Source organism: Microtus pennsylvanicus, chromosome 13 (assembly GCF_037038515.1).
Source record: "Microtus pennsylvanicus isolate mMicPen1 chromosome 13, mMicPen1.hap1, whole genome shotgun sequence".
Lineage (NCBI taxonomy): Eukaryota > Metazoa > Chordata > Mammalia > Rodentia > Cricetidae > Microtus > Microtus pennsylvanicus.
In genome coordinates, this window is record NC_134591.1 from 36,111,127 (window position 1) to 36,131,778 (window position 20,652).

The window sequence follows — 20,652 nt, forward strand, 5'->3', positions numbered from 1 at the left end:
TAAGACAGTTACAAAACTGTGAAATTTTTATTCATATGATAGTAGTCAAATTCAGGGACATGATGATCAAATGTTGAGGTTTGTGGGCTAGAGGCAGAAGGAGTGGGTAACTGTCTAATTAGAACACAGTTTTAGTTTCACAAGATGAAGATGGTCTAGAGATAGAGCGTGGTAATGGTTACACAATGGTATAGATGTATTCTCACTTAAGTGTAATCTCATATCTGCAGGTGACTGCTCATTTTCCATATTCTCGAATTTCCACCTACTCCCATAGCTTGACTACTATATCCCATTTTTAATTGTACTAGATTTAGATATGCTTAACTGCCAGTCTGACTGGACAATCAGTAATGCATACCCCTGGGTTACAATGAAGGCATTCTTAGAACTCACCTTGAACGTGGGAGGCACCACTTCTTAGAGTGCAGGCCCAGATGGGATGAAAAGGACAAAGGAAAGCTGCATACACAGGTGTTTTCTCTTTGATTCCTGCTCACCATGATGTGGGTTACCGCTCCACTATACCTTAGTGCCACGATGGACTGATTCGGTTAAAACTGTGAGCCACAATGGATGTTTCCTTCCTGAAGCTGTTTTGTTCTGCTAACCACAGTTGCTACTAGAATTAATGCTGTTGCGATTTCATATGGACAAATATACTTGGTGTGCAATGTTTTCAGCAGGTAAAGATTGTTTAACATTCTTTATGAATGGTCCATGGTTTTATTTAGTTCAATACATGATAGTATCCTTAAATAGGATTCGCTGCTTCATCATAACAAAATGACTAAAAAAAATTTTACTATATAATGTTACTAACATTGTAGTGTGATTTGTAATTGGTATTAATAATAAAAACCTGGAGTTAAGTATTAGAGGGTGAAAGCTGAAAGATCAGAGAAGCAGAGTAGCCAGCCACTAGAGTTCTTACCTCCTTAAATGCTCAGACTGAAGGGTTATCCTATCTCTACAAGTCCTCAGACTGAATTGCTCAGACTGAATGCCTTGAGCTCCTGTCTTCTCCCGCCTTATATTCTCCTCTCTGCCCAGCCATATCCCTTCCCATCTCCACCTCCCTAGTGCTGGGACTAAAGTTGAACGACTCCCAAACACTGGGATTAAAGGTGTGAGCCACCACAGCCTGGCTCTGTTTCTCTTTGAGACTGGAGCAATCTAGTGTAGCCCAGGGTGGCTTTGAACTCACAGAGATCTGTCTGCCTCTGCCCCTCCCCAAGTGTTGGGATTAAAGGTGTGCACCACCACTGCCTGGCCTCTATGGCTAACTAGTGGCTCACTCTACACTCTGCTCTTCGGGTAAGCTTTATTTGTTAGATGACAAAATATCCCCACATAACATCAGTTATAATACTAAATAAATGGTTCTAAGGGGAAAAACTATCAAAGATTGATGTGGGAGTGTCATATATCAATCTGTTGATTTCATTGATTAAGCAATAAAGAAACTGCTAGGCCCATTTGATAGGCCCACCCTTAGGTGGGTGGAGTAAACAGAACAGAATGCTGGGAGAAAGAAGCTGAGTCAGAGAGTCGCCATGGTTCTCCCACTCCAGGCAGACGCAGGTTAAGATCACCTGGTAAGCCAGCTCGTGGGCTACATAGATTATTAGAAATGGGCTAGTCCAGGTGCGAGAGCTAGCATGGAAGAGGCTAGATAGAAATGGGCCAAGCGCTGTTTAAAAGAATACAGTTTCCGTGTAATTATTTCGGGTAAAGCTAGCCGTGGGGGCGGCCGGGTGCCGGGACGTGGCCCGCCGCTCCTATTTCAACAAAAGATTCTTAGCCAGAAAGGAATGACACCATGGGAGCTCACAAAACTGTATGATGAGATTCTTTTTAATAGAACTTTTAAAATGCTAAACATGGTGTTGAATGGTAGGGTTGAGTGCAGTAGTTGGGGGTGAGGAGTAAATTTAGGAAAGCAGCTAAGACTGGGGGGATCTGTTATGCTATGCCAAACAGTTCCCCAAAGTTGGGCAAATCACATAATAGCAATGAGCTTCATAAACTTGGTAATACTGGCCTGTAAAGTGGTAAGAATTTCTGAGTGAAAGATAAAAATATCACTTAGTATTTCAGTGCTTCCATGATTCCTCGGTGTAGTGGCCATGACAATGCTACCGGCCACCAGCTTCACCTAAGTGTTTATAGGACTTGCGTGTGCTCCTTTGATAAAAGGCAGTGGGCAAGTGCATAAGCCACGCAGCACATTAAATGCAACTTGACATATATGAAATGATTTAATTTCTATTTTTCATGTGAGAATGAGAAAAAAGGGAGAAGAATCTTCTATATCTGGTTTGCTCTTTCCTTTTCATTCAGTTCTATGTATACAAAACTTCCCACAATCACACACAAAATTTCCATTACAGCATGGGTGAGTGGGAATTCCACCCAACACATATGGGCACAATGGGAAAATATCTAAAGGAATCATTCTCTATAATACTTTGTGACACAACCAGCCAAAAACTTTGGCCAATTATTAGGTAATGTATTTCTATATCAAAACCTTTCTTATCAAAAATTTAATAATGGGCAAAAGACATTTTTTTACAGCAGTTAATGGGCATATCTGGGAATACTAGCCATAGAACATAGACTGAAGAGATGTTCTAAGTTTAGTAGAAAGACAAATCAAGTTAAGAACATTTCACTCCTAAATGATATTCTCAATATAAAACACAGGTATTTGTGCATGTATCTGACAATAGTAAGTTCTTTAAAAGAGTCCTACCAATTGAAAGGGCTTACACAGGCCAACAGAATTTTAAATGGCAGGGAGGTGAGGTAATATTTTATGCACTTTTCTTTATGAATTATATTTCACAACACACATAAACAGAAAAACAAAAACAACAAAACATCTGACTGTTACTGATGTATGTTATACTTCTAAGACTCAGATAATCTCTATGAAGTTGCCATAGATACTGTTCAGTTTTCAGTAAGTATCCAATTGTCTCAAACAGCACTTGTGCATGAGTTTATCACTAAGTGTTTTATGTTAAAGAAATATGTATGTTTTCTTCCCTATTATTAAATCACTGGGTTTTATCTGTTACTTAATAAGCATTAAGTTCGGCTGGAGGGATGGCTCAGTGGTGAAGAGCACTGGCTGCTCTTCCAGAGGTCGTGAGTTCAATTCACAGCAACCACATGGTGGATCACAACCATCTGTAATGAGATCTGGTGCCCTCTTCTGGCATACATGGAGGCAGAATGTTGTATACATACATACATAAATCTTTAAAAAAAAATAAGCATTAAGTTCTTAAAATGTTTACTGAACTCTCTTCCATGAAAACTCAAACTTAGACAATACATATTCTGATTCTCAGAACCTAAGAATAGCTGGCAAACTGTTGTTACATAAATTATTGATTTTTAAAAGTCAGTGGTCAGCCGGGCGGTGGTGGCGCACGCCTTTAATCCCAGCACTTGGAAGGCAGAGGCAGGCAGATCTCTGTGAGTTCGAGACCAGCCTGGTCTACAAGAGCTAGTTCCAGGACAGGCTCCAAAACAACAGAGAAACCCTGTCTCAAAAAAACAAAAACAAAACAAAACAAAAAAGCAAAAACAAAAAAAAAATAAAAGTCAGTGGTCATTTTTTCATTAAAATCAAATCACAAATACTTATTTCAATTTTCTCTGGTGCCCCACCTTTGTATATGTAAGACAACTAGTTTGGTTTGAAACTCCTAGATGTCTTTAAAATATATATTTGTGATGATATATAATGAAAAGATACATGGCACACAAATATATGCTATATATAAACACATATGTGTTTTATATATTTGGGGACAGTACTAGGAGTTCAGTCAAAAGGCTCATGCGTGCTTGGCAAGCCTTCTACCAATAAAGTAACACCCCTCCACTTACCTCTTAAAAACATTTTTGATTAACTATATTCAGAGTACTTTAAGTATCAGTCTTCAAAGATGTCATATTAACACAGTTGTGTCTAAGGTAGACATCTGTGTTGGTGTTTTATAATTCTAGAAATGTTGCAATCTCAAATATTACTTCTCCATGCTACCTTTCTAACCCCGAAGTTATTGAAAATTAATTTTTAATTCTCTCTATATTTTTCCAGTTCTGAACTCATTTTCATGTTATATTCTTTATGTATATTTTCCATAATTTTGCTCCAATTTTTAATTCCTTCTTTAGTTGTGTATAACTCATTATTTTATTCATTCATTAATTTCATAAAACAAATCAGTGAATTTTGATATAACTTTTATTATTTATAATTTTTATTTATTTTTTATTCCAAAGGATGGGGGTAGAGACACATGTTTAAAGTTCTCAGCATTTGATAGGTTAAAACAGAATAATTAAGCCAGGTGGTGGTGGCACACACCTTTAATCCCAGCACTTGGGAGGCAGAGGCAGGTGGATCTCTGTGAGTTCGAGGTCAGCAGCCTGGTCTACAAGAACTAGTTCCAGGGCAGGCTCCAAAAGCTACAGAGAAACCCTGTCTCGAAGAAAAAAAAAACAACCCAGGATAATTAAAAGTAAGTTCAGGGTCAGACTTTTTCCAAATCACTTATCTGAATTTTGTCTCATTTGCTTAATCATTCTTTAAATGCACAGAGAAACCCTGTCTCGAAAAACAAAACAAAAAAAAAACCAAAAAACTAAATGTAATATGTATAAATATGTAGGATTTTCTGGCCCGGTATTTCCATGTTCTTACCCTCCCACCCCTTTTTTTTTCTTAATAGGTCTCATGCAGCACAGGCTAGCCTTAAACTCAGTAAATAGCTGACAATGACTTTGTACTACAGATCCCCCTGTCTCTATCTCCCAGGTCGTAGGATCACAGGCATGTGCCACCACACAAATACAAACTATTTTCTTACATAAACCTAATAATCAAAATTTTAACAAGCTATTGATATAATGGCACCAGCCTTATTAAAATTTTATCCTTTCTTTGGGGAAATGTATACGGTGCGGCTTTGCTAGAGGAAGTACATTTCTGAAGGCAGGCTTGGAGATTAAAACTCTGTACCACTTCAAGTTGGTTTTCTACTTCAGGATTGTGATTCAAAATGTGAGCTATCAACTTCCTGCTCCTCCCACCATGCCTACTGCCTGCTGCTATGCTTCCCCATCATGACTACGATGCCTCTAGGCCCATAAGCCAAAAAATAAACCCTTTCTTCTATAAGTTGTTTTTAGTCGTGTTTTATCACAGCAATATGAAAGTAACTAACAGACGTTGGTACTGAGAGTACACTCTGTTGCTTTGACAAATGTGACCATTGCTATTATTATTATTTGGAGCAATGTGGAAGACCTACAGCTTTGGACTAGAAAAAAATGGTTGAATTCTGTAAGCAGAGTTTAGCAAGCTGTTCTAGTAGGATCCTGGAAGATAGCAGTACTGAGAGTAAAACAGATGGCAAAGGCCCAGCTCAAGAGGTTTCAGAGGTAGGCAACATTAGCAACTGTGCTAGGGGCCATTGTGACATTCTGGCAAAGAAATCTGGCTGTCTTCTGTCACTGTCTTGAGCTGTGGGACCCTGTATGCTGTGAATATGTGTTGTTCTCATTGGTTGATCAATAAAGCTACTTTGGCCTATGCCAAGGTAGGATAGAGCCAGACAGGAAATTCAAGCAGAGACACAGGTGAAGAAAGGTGAAGGCTAGGAGACGCCAGCCAGCCAGCCAGCTGCTGAGGAAGCAAGACATGTAGAAAATGAGGTCACATGGCAATACATAGATTAATAGAAATGGGTTGAATTAAATGTAAGAGCTAGCTAGTAATAAGCCTGAGCCATTGGCCAAGCATTTGTAAGTAATATTAAGCTTTTAAGTGGTTATTTTAAAAGTGGATGTGGCACTGGGCAGGATGAAAAGCCTCCATTTACAGGCCTGAGAATCTGATAGAGGCTAAATGAAAAAGTAATAGACTATCTTAGTCAGGGTTCATATTGCTATGAAGAGACACCATGACCACCGTAACTCTTACAAAGGAAAACATTTAATTATGGTGGCTCACTTACAGTTCAGAGGTTCAGTCCATTATCATCATGGTAGAATATGGGGGCATGCAGACAGACATGGTAGTGGAAAGGTAGCTGAGTGTTCTACATCTTGGCTTGTAGGCAACAGGAAGTGGTCTGAGTCACTGGGAAGAATCTTGGGCATATATGAGATCTCAAAGTCAGCCTCTATAGTGACATACTTCCTCCAACAAAGCAAACCTCCTAATAGTGCCACTCCCTTTGGGGGCCACTTTCTTTCAAACCACCACATGCAACAATTTCTTTGATAGATGTAATTTCAAGATAGCATAATATTGAATCTTTGATATGGATTGTTATTAATGACTCTTGTACAAGTCTACAGTAAAAAAGAGCAAGTGGGGCAGAAAGAAATAAAATGTGCACAGTTTAAACAAAAAGAGCACCAGAAAACATAATACTGCAGTCAAGGCTTGTGTTGTGCTGCAATTATTGAGGAGATAAGTGCCCTTAAGGAGAGTCCTGCTCTGCCCTGGGACAAAGAAGGGAGACCTCGGAACAAGACCCCAGTCAGCTAAGCTTCCAATGTGTAAGATAGCCTACGAGGTTTTCTGCTCTTTGAAAGCAAGTGAATATTGCTACTAATTTGGTTAACTGAAGGTGTATCCAACCAGAGCTGGAGCCAACCTTGGCAGTGCCAACCAGTGTGGTACTGGCTTTAGAGGCATGAAGGATACCAGAGTAAAGGGGGTGTGGATACTTCCTCTGCAGTTCCAGGGGGCTGCTGAGGTCAGGCAGCACGTGGCTGGGAAGGCCGTGAGACAAAAATGTGATTTAAGTAGGACCTAGTTTTAGAATGTTAGGGATGTTCAGAGATTTTAATTTATATATTAGGAGAATGGCTCACATCATTATAAAAGGGCACATTATACTTTATTATAACTTTCTGAATTTTATAAACATTTATTTAAAATTAATATTTTTAAATAGTTAGAGCAAGTACTAACAATTTACCAACCTTAAAAATGCAAGATTCCTTTAAGTAAAAGAAATTATACAACTCTGAATATCTCCTGTGGGTCAAACAATGCTTATTAAATGGCTAACTATTAGTCTGGCACTCAATTTTAATCATTTAAGATTAGCTTAAAAAATTTAAGCTAATATAGGGGCTGGAGAGATTGCTCAGAGGTTAAGAGCATTGCCTGCTCTTCCAAAGGTCCTGAGTTCAATTCTCAGCAGCCACACGGTGGCTCACAACCATCTGTAATGAGGTCTGGTGCCCTCTTCTGGCCTGAGACATACATACAGACAGAATATTGTATACATAATAAATAAATATTAATAAAGAAATTATTGATTTATAATCAATCCTCACAATAAAAAATAATTGCATTTGGCATTAGCACCAGTCTGACCAAAAGCCCAAACAAGTGTAATAAAATAGTTAGGCTTCCAAGTCAAATAGGACATTTTAATTTCTTTTCAGAAAACTCTGACTTTGTAAAAATATCAGCAGAATTAACCCACTCTAAGAACACTGCCACAGTAAGAAATTCCAACACTAATGCTATTCTAATTTCCTAACTTTGGTACAGTATTAAGTTAATTGAGTGACTCTGGCTGAAGCAGCATGGTAACACAGGTTAATTAGAAAAGTCAAGCAGATGCAGCTAGGAAACTTGCAAATGAAAAGATGGAAGATGTGGGGATGGGGAAGAGAATGTAATAGTAAAAGCTATTACATCTATCGCTAGCAATATGTATACATAGATGTGATGTGAAATTTCTCGATATAGTCTAAAGCAGCTGCTGCTGTCCCCCTACCCACTTTGAAGTCTGAGCCTTATGTTGGCCTTAAACTCCTGATCTTGATCCTCCTATTTCTAGCCCCCAAGCACTGTGGTTACAGGTACCGCCACCACATCCACCTTATAATTTCTTTTTAGACAGCAACTTTACTATGCACTTAATGTTTACTGATCAATTATTTTATTCATGAGGATTCAAATTTAAAGAAATTCGGAACAGCAATTAGTTGATTCACCTGTTTCTCAAAGGATCTAACCGATGGTGGAGAAACTAGACTTAACAAGAATGTAATATGGTAAAACTAAATCTTAAAACAACAAACAAACAAATGGCTACGATATACACGCGCGCGCGCGCGCACACACACACACACACACAAATACGATGTTCAAATTATAAAAGCAAACCACCAAAGATTCATCCCCCAAGCAACAATATCACCAATATGACTTTATACACCTGACTGCTCCTTCGCTAGCCCTCAGGCTACCCCCATGTGGCAACCATTAAAATGAATTTTATGCTATGTCCTGCTTTTTCCCATTATAATCTTTTTTTTTTTAATTTTTCGAGACAGGGTTTCTCCGTAGCTTTTTGGTTCCTGTCCTAGAACTAGCTCTTGTAGACCAGGCTGGCCTCGAACTCACAGAGATCCGCCTGCCTCTGCCTCCCGAGTGCTGGGATTAAAGGTGTGCGCCACCACCGCCCGGCTTCCCATTATAATCTTAACACACACGATTATTTGTGCTTGCTCTTAAACTCTAAAGGCTGTGTGCTGTCCTCCACAAAGTGGTTCCTTCATTCACTGTATTTTAAAGATCCTATCCATTCTACTGTCATTGGTTATTTGTTCTTTTCCACTTGTTTTAGAGTCATTCAGGCCATTTCCCCGATTACTCTTTTAGGAAAGAAAAAAAAGTTTTTCTTTGTTTCATTCTCAGTATGTTAACCCTATCTAAGTTGTTTCCAGTTAGACGTTACTCAGATTTAGCCCACAGCTTTTACACTGTTGGGAGGTTTTGAGAATTAAAGTGGGGTTGCAAGAGTAGAGGTGGATTGAGCATCCTGACACTGTCAACAGACAAGTTCGTAGAAACAGAAAAGGCAACGTATACTCCCTTTGCTCACAGAGAGCCCCTCAGAACAGCAACATCCAGGGAAGAGATACCTACGGCATTTCGGGACTTTAGGAAGTGCCACCGTTGCTGGATAGAACTGAGCGCCCTCAAACGCGGAAGCATAAAAACCTAGCGCAGTAGACACTGGATGCGGTGTCACACAAACCGCGCTCCGCTGGAAACAGCCTCCGCACGCTAAAGAGCCCGAGTGTTTGTGTGTGTGTGTGAAGAAAGGGGTGTGCGGGGGGAGCCAGGGCCAGCGCCCCATCTAGCCGCTGCCGACCCTCTCTCACTATTCTGGATAAAGCAGCCTCGCGGCAGACCAGCGACAGGGCCGCGACTGTACTCCCCGAGTCAGAGGTCTATAGATCTCTGGTCGGACTATTTGGGAGGTGCTCTGCCTCCTACTTCCGGTGGCGGAGAGGAGCAGTTGCTATGGTAATCTAAAAAAGGCGGCGGTCCGTCCGGCTGCGCTGAGAGATTGCAGAACTACTGAAGAAAATTGGCTGCTCTTCTTGGTTTGTGAGCTGAAATTAGGTAGCCACCGGCACCCCCTCTCGCTCTCTCGCTCGCTCTGCCCCTCACTGTGTGGCTGCCTCTCCCACCAGCTACGTTTACTTTTGTGTCCTAACGGCCCGTGCCTGCTCCTGAAACACAGGGATCCAGCAGCATTGTGGCCTGCGGAATAAAAAACGGAGAGAGCTTGTCTCCGATTAGCTGTGGCTGTTACATGGTGAAGTCCCGGTGACTGGATGGCTCTCTGTTCTCACTCGGCCCTTTAGACGCCTTGGGCGCTTGTTAACAGTTTATTTTTCCTGCTTATTGTGTGTCTGGTTATTTATGGAGCCGTTTGCTACAATGTAGTCTCCAGGCCCCGTCTCAGTCTTGGTCTAGAGTTTTAAATAAAAGGGGGTTTCCGAGCCCTAGGGGTGCAATTATACATATATTTAAGCTTCAGTTTAGACTCTCTTCACAGGAAGGGAAAGAATAGAATTCTGGAACATTTCTGCCCTGGGAGATCCATGTGAGAATAACCCTATTTGGAAAGAGCGTTTGAAGAAGATCCTTAAAAATATGTTTTTAAATTGCTGGCTGTAAAGTGAGTGCTCGTTCTTCCTTATTGGAACAGTTTTCTTTCACATTTGTGAGATGGCGTGCACGCATATGTGTTTAAAACTGATGTTTAATTATGGCGGTACCAATTTGCAGTAACCAGACTGTGACACCGCATCCCTATGGGGTCCTTCTAAATCTGGTGTAATATGAAAGTGTCAGGCAGGCGGTCTGTGTATTATAAATAGGGTACTTCATCCATGATAAGCGATTATTATCTTTCTTTCCCAAGTGTAAAAGACCTACATAATTCACGAAGGTGCCAGTGATTTAGGCCCCCTGAGTAAGAATCCAATGAGTCCTGAAGGGGACGCTACCTGTGCCATCTTATTGTTCAACGTGAACTATTCAATTTATTAGATTGAAATGTATTTTTAGAAGTCAACGCAGGCTACAGTAATGTTGGCAAGCCATTAGACCACCAGCACAATTTAGCACCTCATAGTAGCCTTTGTTCAATAAACCTTCATCCTAGTTAAACGGAAGAGACCACTGAATTTTCACAGCTTCCTGCTAACTGGGTGACATCTCTGTCCCTCGATCTCATCTTCTGTAAAATGGACAAAAAGTACCTGGTCAGTGTAGTAAAAAGGATGAAATGAGATGTACGATTGTGTATTAATGTCTTAGGAACAGAGGCTCTGTACAGACCCCAAATATTACTGCTAATGAAGGAACTCAGTAAAGCCCAATGGTAATAAATGAGACTTCAGCTAGACAGTGATTTGACACGTGCTGTGTTATGGAAATGTTAATGAGACGAGTTAGTTAATTCTGCTCTGGAGGGTGGGTGTCACCTGCAGCTGATTTACATAAAACAGCTCACTGTTAGGGAATCTCACCCCTCTATAGTTTCTTTAGCATGACTGTGTCCTGTAGTATTCTGTAGGCTTCCTGTTTGTAAACAGATGGAATCTTAGCAACCTTTTGAAGTCTCCCATGACCTCTTGTTTTGAGATGATCGGTGTATACACATTTTCTTTGTTCTGATTTCTTTTATATTATACTACAACTTTGTTCTTTGGGATATTTTATATTTGAGGAATTATATACGTGTGTGTATATATATAATTAGAACTCAATTGTTAAAGATTTTACTTAACATGTACTGATGAGTTCATATAGAGGTTATAATATTTGCCTTTTTTATTCTATATGTAAAATCTTTAATAGCCCAGTGCTCCACCTCATGGTGCTACATTTGTGTTTTAGGTGATTTACCTAGACTAAAGTAAAATTTTAATTGTTTTCTAATAGAATGGCCGGCAATCCTGGAAGTGATGCAGCTTTGGGTACTCAGAAATCAATGTTCTCGGGGCGTCCCCGAACAAAGAAATTTCCACTAACTGACCAGGAGGCATTTTATATGAACTGTAGAGCCGCCTACTTAACTATCTTCAAAAGCAGCCTGGAAAACATTATTTCTAAGGATCAACTTTACCTAGGTAAATTTTTACCTGATTTGTTGAAAGTTATTAGACTGAAAAGTCTGAATTAGAATTATGTCATTGAGTCACTCCAGTTTCACAGTGAAACACGCAACAGGACTGTAAGAAGCATAACTGTTTCTATGGTTACATATTCTAGGGGCTTCCAGATTACACACATAAACATATATGTGTGTGTGTATATATATCCATATATATGGAGGGGGAGATTGTGTGTTCAGAGCTTCTATCAGTTACTACGTGCTTAAGAGTTGTTACTGTTGCCGTTTTTCAGTTGTCCTGGTGGTGCTTTAGATTTATAATAATAGAATAAAAACCCTTTTGCCATCTGACTCATTAGTCTGAATTTTGACTTGCATTAAGAAAAAGATAAAAAAAATTGCAAGACTGGGGTCAAATGACTGTAAGAGAAAAATATAGATAAATGAAAATTTAGAAGAGAATTGGGGGTTGGGAGGTTTTGCTTCTTATTCTACCCATTATCATATTTTAAAATTCTTCTGGCTGAGAAGTCCTCCACATCGTTAAAGGTGATGTTTATCAGGCTGTCAATAACCTGGAGGGCTTGATGCTGGTAGTCTTCAGTCCCTGGAGGGCTTGATGCTGGTAGTCTTCAGTCCCTGGAGGGCTTGATGCTGGTCGTCTTCAGTCCCTGGAGATGGGTAAATGACAGTAGCAGGTAATGCCGATGGCTTGTGTCAGTTTCATCAAGGCTAATATTGAGAACAGAGAAACTGGGTTTCTTTGCCATCTTTAGAAGTGATTTCCTTAAACCTTAAATTCTGCTGAGTTTCTGCGAAATGTCTTGGGTTTTTGTACATATGATCTCTTTCTAAGAAAGTTCATTTGGAGGAATGGTGAAAATTGACAAGATTAAAATATATTTACTCTCCATAAGAAGACGTTAATTAAATAGTTTAAGAACAAATGCACACGATGGCAGCAATTTTAAAAAATTATCTGTAGCTTTACTTTGACTTACATAATTTTAAAATTAGTAAACTTTCATCTTGAATTTTAAATACTTGTGCTTAATTGGCATATATTAAATAGTATAGGCAGAAACTCAGTTAATTAAAACTCCACTTTGCCACTGTTGGTAAAATATCTGAGTTTTTTTTTCTTTTGAAAATAGAAACAGTGGGGGGCTGGAGAGATTGTTCAGGGGTTAGGAGCACTGCCTGCTCTTCCAAAGGACCTGGGTTCAATTCCCAGCATCCACATGGCAGCTAACAACTGTCTGTAACTCCAGTTCCAGAAGATCTGACACCTTCACACCAATGCACATAAAATAAAGCACATTAAATAAATTATTAAAAACAAAAAGAAAATAGAAATAGTGGCTGTGCATGGTGGTGCATGCCTTTAATTTCAGCACTCGGGAGTTAGAGGCAGGTGGATTTCTATGAGATCAAAGCCTGGTCTGTAGAGAGTGTTCCAGGGCAGCCAGGACTGTTCCACAGTGAAGCTTTGTCTCAGGGAATAAAAAGGAAGGAATGAAGGAGAGAAAGAAAGGAAGAAAGGAGACATTGAACTTGTTAACTTGAAAAGTTTAACATACCTTCCTCTGGTACAGTTCTTGTACTGTTAATCAGTTCACATGTATTAATAAGTTACTGTCAGCTCTGTGAAATTATCTAGGCAGAAAACAAATCTGGTTTTGCATTTCTATTGTCACACATGATTTTCATTTTGGTTTAAGGAATATTAATATTCTTTGTAGCACTGTTAAGTTAAAGATAGTTCTTACAAAGGAATATGTGCATCAGTGGCATGTGTTTCTTACTACTCTTTTCTTACATGCTTCTGCTCTTAGCACGTAACATATGCTCTGACATTTCCACTCCGAGTCAGACTCAGCAGGACCAGCGCCACTACAGATACATGGCCAGGCTAAGTACACCGTAAGCGGATCAGTAGATAGACGTCAGCCTTGCAGTATCTGCACCTAGGGAGACTTCTCAGAGGAGAGACCTTTCCTCCGAAGGACATATTTTGGCATAATTAATTTTATTTTGAGACGGTTATTCTTTTTAAATCAGGATTTTAAAAGAAGTGGTGATATAGCTTAATGCTAGAGCCTTTGCACAGGCCTGGAGTTCAAGCCTCAGCACTTAAAAAAAAGAAGACATACCCGTAAGATCTTTGGCAAATAGAGTAGTCAGGCATGAAGGCACAAGCTTACCATCCCAGCACTCAGAAAGCTGAGGCAGGAGGATTATCTTAAGTTTGAGGCCAGCCTGGGCCATAGTAGAGACTCTCCAAAATGGGGGGAAAATTGAAATTTTCTTTTGTTGTTGATGGTAGTGACAAGTGTTTGCCAAACTGCTATGTCTAAGAGTTGGTAAAATGGATTTTCTAAATATTTATCAAAAGAATTTCCTTCCTCAAATAGATTTTTAACCTTCAAATTATAACTTCATTAGGTTCCACTTTATCCTCCCATTCTAGTCAGTGGAGTTGAATGCATATGCTATTTCTCTAATTCTGTTGGTAAATGAATTATGGGATTGTTTGTTACATATTAGGCAAATACTTAGGGAAGCATGGTAATCAAGGGTTTTGTCTGTGTCTATATTCAATGCTGTACATTTCCATAAAGGTCTTATAAGCAGATAGAACATGGCAGTTACTATAATGAAAACCTTGAGTCGGTTCAGTGGTTAAGGATATCTACTGTCAAATTTAACAACGGGAGTTTAATCCCTGGCACCCACAAGGTGGAAGAAAAAAATGAACTCTTTAACTCGGCTTCTGCCCTCCACATACATTGTGTACCTGCGCGTGTGTGTGTACACACACACACACACACACACACACACACACAAAATAAATAAGTGTTAAAAATAAATTCTGTCTGAACAGTGGTGGTGTACACCTTTAATTCCAGCACTCAGGAGGCAGAGGTAGGTAGATCTCTGTGAGTCTGAGGTCAGCCAGGTCTACAGAGCAAGTTCCAGGACAGCCAGAGCTACATAGACCCTGGACTCAATAAACAAACAAACAAACAATAAATAAATAAATAGATTGATTCTGTTGGCTGTGTAGGTCATCTCTAAGATTATCTTGTTCTCCTTCCTGTGTCTGTTTGAGTTATCTAAGTACAGTGCATTGAAACAAACTGAAGGATGGGAAAATGTCTCTTAGTCTTTCAAATGTAAGTCATGGCCACAAGTAGCAATAGTACACTTAACATGTAGAGTTTACATAGGCCAACGAGGTGGCTCAATAAGTAGAGGTGCTTGCCACCAAGCTTGACCTGAGTTCAGTCCCCAGAACCTGCATGGTGGAAGGATAGAACCAACTACAGCAAATTGTCATCTGACCTCCACAGTTGGTCCTGGCATGCATGTGCAGGCACACACACAGATAATACTGATAATGATATTAATAATGCACACATACAATAATAATAAATATATAAGATATAAATATTTTAAAAGTTGTAGAATTTGCATTTATATTACAGAACAACTTTGTACCCAAAAAGGCTTGTGTCTCCAAGAACAAAATCACCCTTTGTATGATTATGTGCAACAAGTGCCCAATAATTGATTTAAATATTTGTATTTATTATGTTGATCTAGTTTCTCTTTCCTTATGGCTATTTCTCTAATGTTTCTCTCTGTTTTGTATTTACTAATCTTCATTACATTAAATTGTAGAAAATTCAGATAAACATTTTAGTGTTGATTTATGATGCATATATAGTACACATTCCCATCCAAAATAGTTGGAAATTCCCAATATAATATTTTATAATAAAAATTGGTAGCACAATTCAAGACAGATGCAGCTTAGAAATGTAATGCTTTTTTCTCTGATGGTTCATAAGTGTATTAGTTCATGATGGACAGTTACAAAGTAATGTGTAGAAGTCCATTTGCGAATCACTGCATCACTTGTCTTCAAATGGACAGGTGTCTGTAACTGCTTAAAGACATTGTACTTAGTGTTGTGTGATGTATACAAACACAGCCTTTCTGAGATCTGCCTCTTTTACAGATATAAAAATACAGTTAGAAATTAAAACCATTTAACGATTGTGTCTGCGCGATGCTTTTCTAAAGGCTTATCAGCTTTCCCTGTTTTCTAACAGGGTCATAACTGTAAATGGACTCTTCTTAAAAATTATTACATTTAGTTAAGTATGCTTGTGTGTGTATGAGCATGCATGCACACAATGTGATTGCACTTACATGCACATATGCATGTGTGGTGCCTCTTTGTGCATGCATGTACATGGCAAAGAATGTAGAGGTCAGAGAACAACTCGTAGGAGTGGGTTCTTTCTGCTGTGTGGATCCTGGGGACAGAACTGAAGTTTGGGCTTAGTGGCAAGTGCCTTCACCTACTGAGCCATCTCCCTAGCCTTGCAGTGGATGCTTTTGTACATATATTTGACATTTAGAACATGGTTGATATTCTGGAGCGCCTACTACCTAACTCTGATGAACATTATAGATGCCACACCTTGTTGACATAAAAATTCTCAAATAAATGAGTTCTTCCATTCACTGAAATAACTGTCAATCCTGAAAAAATAGTCATTTATGCTTTTTGTGGTTACCCCTGTTTTCTTTAAAAAAATTCAGTCAACCTTGTTTTCTCTACTAGTTCTTAGGTAAACCAGCTGGGTCCAGTGTGTCATCATTGTAATCCCCACACTTTGGAGGCAGAGGCAGGGAGATCACATCAAGTTCAAGGCCAAACCAGATCAACAAAATGAGTTCCAGGCTGGCCTGGGCTATAGAGTGAGAACCTGCCTTAAAAAATAAAGTTCTTAAGTAAGCCAGTTAATGACAGTTAAGTAGGTTGAAAACAAAACCAATAGAAGAAGGAAAAAAATCAGTTCTGCCACTAATATGTTAAATCTCTTTAGCTGGTAGGCGTATATATTTTTTGTTTTCAATAATGAAGTATACAAGGATGTAACTATCTTGAGAAACATACATTGGTGTAACTCTATAGTCAGTAGCAATGGTGATATAGTGACAGATATTGAATTTGCTTGCTAATATATAGGGATTGAAGAAAAATGCTGAAATACCAATTCCAAATGTTATAGTAATATATGATCCTTTTTTACATTGAGCAGCTCTTCAACATGCGGGAAGAAGTCCATCTCAAAAGACTATTAATAAGTACTGGACTCCTCAAACTGCCAAACTGAATTTTGATGATTTTTGTATAATTTTAAGCAAGGAAAAACCTACTTCAAAAGCAGAATTGCTAAAATCATTTAAACAATTAGATGTGAATGACGATGGCTCCATTCTACACTCTGACCTTCATAAATATCTAACGAAGGTAAGAACTATGGGAATTCTATACTGTGTGTGTCTCTAAAGCAACTGGAGCCCAGCTTGGGCTGCCAAAATCCACATTAAAGTAAGTATTCTCTCAACAGGTAAAATGAAGGGCACAGAGTATTTATAAAGCATTGGCAATCCTTCTCTATGAAAAGTGCTTTATAAATTAAAGAGAAAGTATAAAGCTGAGCCTGTGTTTCCGTCTCCCTGCTCCCATGTCATTCTTTTCTGCCCAGAACTCTGAGGATCTAGGATTTTCATGTGTTTAGTAAAAGGAAAATAAGTGTAAATGTGATATGAAATAATTTTCTGTCATTTCATTTTCTTTCTTTCTTTCTTTCTTTCTTTCTTTCTTTCTTTCTTTCTTTCTTTTTTAACACAGGATTTCTTCGTGCATGGGCTTCGTAGACCAGACTGGCCTTGAACTCAGGGATCCACCTCACTCTGCCTCCTGAGTGCTGGGATTATAGGCGTGCACCACCGTACTTAATTCATTTTGTTTCTTGAACACTTAGAAGATATTATTATTATAACTTTAATATCCATTATTACAGACTCTGTAACATGAATTGTTAAAATCTTAAAATTGAAATTAAGGATATTTTCACAAAATTTAATAATTTCATGAAATTTTATTTAATATAGTTTCATTATTGCTTAATTCTGACTCATAATGAAACCATATATTCAAAATTATTTGTGGAGGAGATTTAAATGTATTTCTAACTAGGCACTGTACCTTACCCACACCTTTAATTCCAGCAGCCAGGAGAGAGGCAGGCAGATCTCTGAGAGTTCCAGATCAACCTGGTCTACATAGTAAGTACCAGGTCAGCCAGGTTATATAGTGAAACTGACTAAAAAAAAAAAAAACCCCAAAAATGTATTTCTACCATCATCATAAACAACAAAACATTGATTCTGTTGTCTTAAAACAAATCTTATTTTATTTCTAGAGAGGTGAGAAGATGACTACGGAAGAAGTAAATGCTGTGATAAATTTGGCTGATGTAAATGCTAATGGAAAGTTTGACTACATGAAGGTAGATGAGCCCTTATTGATATGAACCTGCATGCTGTGAAGGGAATCACTTTTAATTTTCCCCGGTGCTGCTAATGTATAACTGACAAAATGGTGTATATTGATAATGTATTCATAGATGCTATTGATACATGTATACATTGTGAAATGATTAGACCATATCAGATATGTGTGTTTGTTATTATTGTAGTCAACCAAGGGCCTTATCCATGCTCAACACTGTACCATGAAGCAACTCCAGCCCTTATACAGTGTTTTTTTTTTTTAAAATACTGACAAGGGCATAGTTATAAACTGAATACTCATTGTAATTTTAATTTATTCTCTTCAGTCTCACAATTATGATCTGATAATTATATTTAAAATAGTGTAGGGCAGGCATCCCTAACCTCAACATTCAAAATACGAAATGCTTCATAATCTGAAGCTAAGTTTCATGTGTGAGCCATGTGAGGCCTCCTAAAAGTATTGCATGAAACTTCCTCTGGCTATTTGTATAAGCAGTACGTGAAACATAAATATATTTCTCAGTTAAGACTTAGATACCATAAGATATTCTATGTATCTGCAAATGCTCCAAAATCTGAAGTCATCCAAAATACTTTTGGTTGGAGCATTTTGAATAAGGGCCACTCAACCCACATAACCAAGTTAAAATGCATACAGGTATACAAACAAGCATAGAGACTCCCTTCAGAAATGAACCTTTTCTGGGCTGGAACAGTCATAAAAATTATTTAGAACAAATGCAAGTCTATGTGTCTTGTTAAAAAAAAAATAAATCACCTCTCCTGGTGTACCATTCATTCTCACTCGGAGTGTGACCTCACTGATTGATGGCCGCATTTCACTAGGTCGCTTGGGGCTGGGCAGTCTGGTTCAGGGAAAATAACATGAACAACAAGTAAAGTAAGAAACACGTTTCATTGACTGGCTTCCTCCTTGCCTACTAATGTGATATGCCTCCCTCGCCTCCCAGAGGTCGGACAGAACATTTTCCCCACCAGCTGACTTTCTTCTATTTCCTTTAGTTTTGTGAATTATATATGACAACCAACGAGCAGTGTCTCAGGACTACTCTAGAAAGACTGGAGGCTGACAGTAAACTGAGACGCCAACAGTTTGGAAGCCACATGGAAGGGTCCCCTGAAAGAGGCCCATCTCCAGCACCAAAACCGTCACCTAGAATCATAAGAAAAAATGACCAGGAAACCTTAAGTAAAGGTATTTACTTTCAATACTAAAATTTTCTTGATTAGAAATGATGGATCATAATTCAGGCAACAATTTCTTTCATCTCCAGTTATCAATAATAAAGTAAATGAGACCGTTCCTAGACTTTCTTAGCAGTAAAAATCTACTGAAGTAAAATTTTATTATGAAACTTCACTTGGCTGTGCTCATTATATTTTATTTAACTAAAATTCCAGACTAAAAGATGACATATTGAAATAAAGAATCTTACATTAGTAGCACATAAATTAAAACCATTAAGGCCTGATCTATATAAAGCTCTAACTGCATTTCAGTAGGAAGAAGAGAGTGAAATGAGAGTGGTAGACTGTGTGGCCCCGTGTCTAGAGATTAACTGCTGCCAACCACTTTTCATAGAAGACCAAATCTCTTCCTTTACAGGTGACGCGAGCCCTTCCTTGCTGTCAACAACTAGAAAGTTCAAAACATCTGTTTCCTTCACAATTACCATGAGTGCTAATAGTAACCGAGACTCAAAGTTAACAGAGCCAAACCTAAAGGTACAGTACTTTAAATGAACAAAATCAACTTTTTCTGAAAAGTATCTGGCTTTAAGATCATTAATAATTATTGAATGTTCATAGGGAACCAATGGAGTTTGTGAACTAATTTGAGTTTTTCCTATAGAATGCAGTATTTCTATTTGTAATATTTTAAATTAGATTTTATTTATGTATGAAAGAGTCAGCTCTTTCCTTGCACCTTGTGGAGTCAGGACAGAATGTGAGTTGTGCACTTTGATTGTAGACACCTTTGTCTGTTGAGCTATCTTGCTGATTTGGTTATGATGTTTTAAAGTAAAAAGAATGAGCAAGAATATTATTATGTATAAGGTCTTTAGTTTGAAAATGGTGACTCTTCAATTTTTAAATTTGATGAATAGATTAATTATCTATGTACCTTGACAAGTAAAATGTTTTGTTTTACAAATACTTTCCCTACGTATTGTGTAAATAAATCATCCATTCAATATCAATTCCTGTGAGAGAAAGACTACAAAGTCACTTTGCTAAGTCAATATTTGTTGAGTGTTAATATTGATCTTCTTCCTTTGTTTTCCCTTTTTAGACTCAACTTTTACTAGTTTTCTTTCAGCAGAAAATAATAGCTACAGAAATATAAAACATTAACTGGAAACTGCTAGGATACATTAAAAATGTGCACCTGGAGACCTCTGTAGAAGGGGGAAATGGTTATGACCACATACTAGAACTGCTGTTAGAGAACTGAACTGATTGTTCTCCAGAGCTGCATTCTTGTTTCAAATAACAACTCTGTATTTGTTATTGAACTCTGAAGTCCCTTATATCTTTAAATTGCTAGACAGTGACATTTGTTCTATATTAAAATTTTAAAACATCATCTCTAAGGAATTTTGCTCTGACTGTTTAGGAATCTATACACCCTAAACAATTTGGTGTGCATGTCCAGTTTGTTCACACATATTTTGTGTTCCAACAGTATTATTTTTCACCAATAGAACCTGTTTTCATTTTGTAATTAAGTTAAATGTTAAAATATTAGCCTGATTATGATTTACCTAATTCTAAA

At 38.2% G+C, this 20,652-nt stretch overlaps 2 protein-coding genes across 6 annotated transcripts in view; one reads left to right on the forward strand and one right to left on the reverse strand.

The window, feature by feature from the left end:
• Itgb3bp (integrin subunit beta 3 binding protein) overlaps window positions 1–9,133 on the reverse strand; it is a 46,867-nt gene extending 37,734 nt beyond the window's left edge. For both annotated transcript variants that reach the window (XM_075945169.1, XM_075945168.1), the window contains exon 1: window positions 8,987–9,133. In XM_075945169.1, coding sequence (XP_075801284.1) covers window positions 8,987–8,991 — 5 coding nt within the window. In that variant the 5' untranslated portion in view covers window positions 8,992–9,133. The remainder of the gene's footprint in view (window positions 1–8,986) is intronic.
• A 1-nt stretch (window position 9,134) lies between these two features.
• The window catches only part of Efcab7 (EF-hand calcium binding domain 7), a 55,161-nt gene continuing 43,643 nt past the window's right edge, over window positions 9,135–20,652 (forward strand). The window contains exons 1-7 of one of the 4 annotated variants that reach the window (XM_075945161.1): window positions 9,135–9,469; window positions 9,909–10,031; window positions 11,303–11,490; window positions 16,592–16,803; window positions 17,762–17,848; window positions 18,879–19,071; window positions 19,483–19,601. In XM_075945161.1, the coding sequence (XP_075801276.1) occupies window positions 11,304–11,490; window positions 16,592–16,803; window positions 17,762–17,848; window positions 18,879–19,071; window positions 19,483–19,601 (798 nt within the window). In that variant the 5' untranslated portion in view covers window positions 9,135–9,469; window positions 9,909–10,031; window position 11,303. The remainder of the gene's footprint in view (window positions 9,470–9,908; window positions 10,032–11,302; window positions 11,491–16,591; window positions 16,804–17,761; window positions 17,849–18,878; window positions 19,072–19,482; window positions 19,602–20,652) is intronic. The other 3 variants (XM_075945160.1, XM_075945164.1, XM_075945162.1) reach the window with 3 other exon arrangements.